Raw genomic sequence first — 5,618 nt, 5'->3', positions numbered from 1 at the left:
TTGAAATTTCTCAAGATCAAGTTTTGGTTCCTCTTAGTAAAGATCCAATTCTGACTTTTCATCTCTAAAAGCAGTATACTTTTTATTTTCTATATATTTTAAATAAATATTTTATTAGGCGCACGAGCCACCCCGATCCAGCCTCAGTCAAGTCTCACGGGCCACGGACTTACTCGGACCGGGCTTAAAAGCCTCCCGTATTGACGGTTCTAATTTTTTTTTATCGAGTTGGTTAGGTTTTTCAGGTCCTTATGAACACCCCTACACGTAACTATTATCTTCAATTCTAGACAAATAAGAATTCCAAAATCAAGATTCAAGTCGAAATAAGAAATGTAAAATCCACAAGTCAAAGTCGTCTCCTCTTCTTTCCTACCTTCCCTTGTCTTCCTCATGTCACCCCCCCCCCCCCCCCACAAACAATGGCACTAAACTCATAAAACCACACCAAAATCCTCTTTCTTCTCAACCCATTTTGTTGAAAAATGAAAGCAGTATTCTTCATTTTCACTATTATTATTATCACCATAGAAGCTGCAGATATTCTTCCTGGGGCAACCCTTTTAGCTTCAGACCCAAACTCGAAATGGTCCTCTCCAAACAACACCTTCACTCTTTCATTCTTACAACTGGACCCCACAAACCAAAACGCCTATTTTGCTTCCATTTCTTACAACAACATACCCGTTTGGATAGCCGGTGGCACCACCGTCAACGGCGGCGCAGTTGATTCCACTGCCGCACTCCGGTTCTTGTCCAACGGTGACCTTCAGCTCACAAATGGACCTTCAGGTACTGTTGTGTGGAGCTCAAGAACTGCAAATCTTGGTGTTTCCTCAGCTTCTTTGGACGAAAATGGTAATTTTGTGCTTAAAAATGGTACCTTTTTAAACATTTGGTCTACTTTTGATAACCCAACTGATACTATTGTACCTGCTCAGAATTTCACTAAAGATCATGTTTTGACATCTGGGTTGTATTCTTTTAAGCTTAGGAATAATGGAAACTTGTCGCTTTTGTGGAATGACTCTATAGCATATTATAATTCTGGGTTGAATTCTTCTGCTAATGTGAACTTGACATCTCCTAGTCTGAGAATGCAGCCTATTGGGATTCTTTCACTTTTTGATCCTAGCCTTTCAAGTCCTTTAAATGTTGTTTATAGTAGTGATTATGCTGATGAAGGGAATATTTTGAGGTTCTTGAGGTTGGATTCTGATGGGAATCTTAGGATTTATAGTTCAGCACAAGGGAGCGGGACTCAAAATGTGAGATGGGCTGCTTTGACTGATCAGTGTCAGGTCTTTGGCTATTGTGGGAATTTTGGGGTTTGTAGTTATAATGAGACTGGTCCTGCTTGTGGATGTCCTTCAATGAATTTTGAGTTTAATGATCCAAATGATAGTCGAAAAGGGTGTAAGAGGAAAGTTGATCTTAGTAATTGTCCTTCCAATTCGACTATGTTGCAGTTGGATAATGCTAAGTTCTTGACTTATCCTCCGGAATTATCTGAGCAGATTTTTTCTGCTGGTATTTCTGCGTGTAGGTTTAACTGTCTTGTTAATGGTGCTTGTGTAGCTTCTACATCTTTAGCAGATGGTACGGGGATGTGCTATTTTAAACAGCCCAACTTCGTTAGTGGTTATCAGGCGCCAACCCTCCCGAGCACTTCATTTGTTAAGATATGTGGGCCTGCATTGCCTAATCCTTCTGCGGTTTCAGAGACTGTTCAGAAGAAAAATGGAGGGAGGGTTCCTGGCTGGGTTGTTGCGCTTGTGGTTGTGGCTAGTCTCCTGGGTTTGATCTTGTTGGAGGGTGGTTTGTGGTGGTGGTGCTTTAGGAACAGTTCTAAGTTTGCATCACTGTCGTCTCAATATGCACTTCTTGAATATGCCTCTGGTGCCCCTGTGCAGTTCACGTATAAGGAGCTTCAGCGGACAACAAAGGGTTTTAGGGAGAAGCTTGGTGCAGGAGGATTTGGGGCTGTTTATCGGGCAGTTCTGGCTAATAAGACTGTTGCTGCAGTGAAGCAACTGGAAGGAATAGAGCAAGGCGAGAAGCAATTCAGAATGGAGGTTGCAACTATAAGTAGCACACACCATTTGAATTTGGTGAGATTAATTGGGTTTTGTTCTGAAGGACGCCACAGGCTACTGGTCTATGAGTTCATGAAAAATGGTTCTCTTGATAAGTTCCTCTTTGCGGAAGATCATTCGTCAGGAAAGCTTTTGAACTGGGAGCATCGATATAATATTGCTTTGGGGACAGCAAGAGGTATCACATACCTTCATGAGGAATGTCGAGATTGTATTGTTCACTGTGACATAAAGCCTGAGAACATATTGTTGGATGAGAACTACGCTGCCAAAGTATCAGATTTTGGCCTAGCCAAGCTCGTTAACCCAAAGGACCACAGGCATAGAACCTTGACAAGTCATGTGAGGGGTACTAGAGGATACTTGGCTCCAGAGTGGCTGGCCAATCTTCCTATAACATCCAAATCCGATGTGTACAGTTATGGTATGGTGTTACTGGAAATAGTGAGTGGAAAAAGGAATTTCGAAGTCTCAGAAGAGACTAGCCGGAAAAAGTACTCTTCGTGGGCATTTGAAGAATTTGAAAGGGGTAATACGGAGGCCATTTTGGACAAAAAGCTCTCCAAACAAGAGATGGATATGGAACAAGTTATGAGAGCAATTCAGGTGAGCTTTTGGTGCATCCAAGAGCAACCATCTCAAAGGCCAACAATGGGCAAGGTGGTTCAGATGTTAGAAGGCGTTACTGAGATTGATCGGCCACCTGCACCTAGGGCTACTGAAGGGTCCTTTGCTGGAACTAGCTTAAACGCCAGTAGCACAAGCGCTTTTTCCACCTTTGCAGCCTCAGCCCCAGCTCCCTCTTCATCATCATCATTCCAAACTGCAGGTTTCCAGTCTTCGGCTTCTGCAAAGAATGTTGATAAGCCATCATCATCACTTTTATACAAGAACTGATGGGAATATTAATATCTCAAAGGTCATAGTGTGATTGGTATCTTGCAATTTATATTGTATAATAGATAGGTTTTGCATATATATATATATATATTTGCATCTATATTGATAGGTTGCGACTCGTTTATGCATTCACTTACTTCCCATATCCTATTATTCGCCAGAATTCGGTGACTACGTCCATGTCTTTGATGTTCGTCCGATGTGTTTGATAAGAAAGCTAGATATATAGTTTCTTTATGAGAAATCAGCAAGCAAAATAGGGGATGGTACCTTTTGATGCCAACATCAACCTTCTTTGATTCTTTAGGAAGGGACCTGAGAGGGAGTGACAAAGTAGGTTGCTTTAGGTTCTTTGCACCAACAGTTTTTAAGGCAAAATTGGATTAGTTTAGCTTCTTTGTACCAGACTTTTATAGCCCGTTTGGCCAAGCTGCAAAAATTAGTTTATTTTGAGAAGTGCTTTTTTTCAAAAGTGCTTTTCTCAAAAGTACTTTTGGTGAGAAGCAGTTTGTGTTTGGCTAATTAGTTTGAAAAACACTTCTGAGCAGCAATTAGTGTTTGGCCAAGCTTTAAAAAACTGCTTCTGAGTGTATTTTTCTCAAAATTGCTTCTTAAAAAAGTGTTTTTGGAGAGAAGCTATTTTTTTCTGCTTTTCCAAAACTGCTTTTGTTTCTCTTCAAAAGCACTTTTCCAAAACTGCTTTTGTTTCTCTTCAAAAGCACTTTTTTTTTCCTTTCAAAAGCTTGACCAAACACCTCAATTTTTGGCCAAAAGTGCTTTTGGAAAAAGAAAAAAAAAACACTTTTGGCCAAAAGAAGCTTGGCCAAAAGAAGCTTGGCCAAAGAGGCTATTAGACTGCCTTTTTGGTCGTATGAAGAAAATATACTAGAATAATTTAAAAAGTGTTACAGGGGGAATTTTGGGGGGTTGGGGTGGCTGTTGAATGTGAACTGGAAACATGGCTATAATATCATTTGCTTGTAGAATAGCAATGTCAACTTTGGGGCACCAGTCACCACGAATTGACTTGTATTAGTAGCTTAATATTTTAGAGACTGGGGGTCCCAGTCTCAACATTAAACTAGCTCATAGTTTGGTTGGCTTTCATTTTCAATAATTTCTTCCTGGAAATTTAAATAGCACAGAATTAAAAAAAGGGGTTTTGTAGAAAAGAGAAAAACAAATGAGCAAACACACTTATTTTGCGTAAAATCCTTTATCTTTTTCAGAAAGATATCTTTTCCTACAAAGGAATGAGAAAGGATCCTGTGATGCTTTGTCGGAGATCCTTTCTCCAGTCAAATGGGAACTTGGAATTGTCTTCACAAATCTCCCCTTTTATCATTTACTTCACACCTAAATTTTGTGTACAAATTCTGATATTGCACTCCCACCTCTAACTTTTACCCTTTTTTTGGTTAAATTTTTTTCTTACCCTTTGCTTTTATGTTCGTGAAAGGTGAATCTTGCCTGAAAATTCTAAACTCTTTGCTTTCTCACCTCAATTCACTACTTAATCATGGTAAATTAGTCAAATTATTTTTTTCCTCATACATGATTAGTGTCTTTTGAGTCTTCCCAGATATGCATGATGATTTGTGACTAATTAGGTCAATCACACCTCGGGGCTTGTAAGCTACGTCTGGATGTAATTACTTTTTGGTAAATAAATTTCGATGGTGAAATGGCAAACATCTTAATTTGAAGCATCCATACCAAATATACTTTACCGGACTAAAAATGACCTCTTTGGAGTCTAATGGAATTTATTTTTTTAAAACAAAAACTACGCTTTAGTCCGAACATTTTTCAAAAAATTTATTTAAACTAAAAAAATGACAGAAAAGAATCAATCAATCAAAGAAAATACCTAATAGGTTTGAAATGAACAACAAAAAATAAAGAGAAGATTGAAGCGGAAAAAAGAGAAAGCAATATAAGTATTTGAAGATTTTGATATTGCCATTACATTTCAGAAGGTTTTAATTTCTGAATACATCTAGAAAAATGTATTCGGTTACAACTTTGTACTTTAGCAGGTTGTTGTCGGCGAAAAATTGTGAGTCGATTATGTATGAGGTAAAAATGGTTAAACAACGAGGTGACACGTGGAACGGAGAACAGATAAAAATTGTGTCGGAAAATAATCGATAACGATTATGAAGTGCGTAATCAATACAAAACGAATTCTGAAGGAAGCCCAACCGATGGTAAAGACTCAAAAGCTTGACATTGGATAGCATTAAATAAGCAGCCGTTACAGAGAATATCTACATTCAATGCCAGCCTTATGCACCCATCAATGACATTTTTATTCTCATTCAAGAGGAGCTTGATTCTATGATATTGTCTCCCTATGTAGAGCTATAAATAGTCGGATTAATAACCATTGCAGAGACATAAAACATTCTGCACACAAAACTGTACTTCACTATTTTCCGCTGAATCTAAAGAATTTCATCATTGCCCAATCTTTGTTTCTGTTTTGCTTTCAGAAAGACAGAGCCCAAGATCAAGCTTGCCTTTTCTCTCTAATTTTAGTCGTTAATCTTATTTTTTTCCATTTCTTTATCATTTTGGGATCAAATCAGTTTGCTAGACCCCACAGTATCGGATAATACT

General features: G+C 38.6%; 1 protein-coding gene across 1 annotated transcript; it reads left to right on the top strand.

Annotated features, from left to right (window-relative positions):
* Positions 1–405: 405 nt before the first annotated feature.
* LOC104248548 (G-type lectin S-receptor-like serine/threonine-protein kinase At1g34300) lies at positions 406–3,189 on the top strand. Its single transcript, XM_009804820.2, has one exon. The coding sequence runs from the start codon at positions 486–488 to the stop codon at positions 2,991–2,993; it is 2,508 nt and encodes an 835-aa protein (XP_009803122.1). The 5' UTR covers positions 406–485; the 3' UTR covers positions 2,994–3,189.
* Positions 3,190–5,618: the final 2,429 nt, after the last annotated feature.

The sequence above is a fragment of the Nicotiana sylvestris genome, chromosome 4 (assembly GCF_000393655.2).
Source record: "Nicotiana sylvestris chromosome 4, ASM39365v2, whole genome shotgun sequence".
Taxonomy (NCBI): Eukaryota; Viridiplantae; Streptophyta; class Magnoliopsida; order Solanales; family Solanaceae; genus Nicotiana; species Nicotiana sylvestris.
The sequence above is the reverse complement of the archived record's forward strand: the minus strand, read 5'-3'. Positions and strand labels throughout refer to the sequence as shown.

Coding starts and splice junctions, on each gene's coding strand:
- LOC104248548 (XM_009804820.2), top strand. CDS start 486: ATGAAAGCAGTATTCTTCATTTTCACTATTATTATTATCACCATAGAA.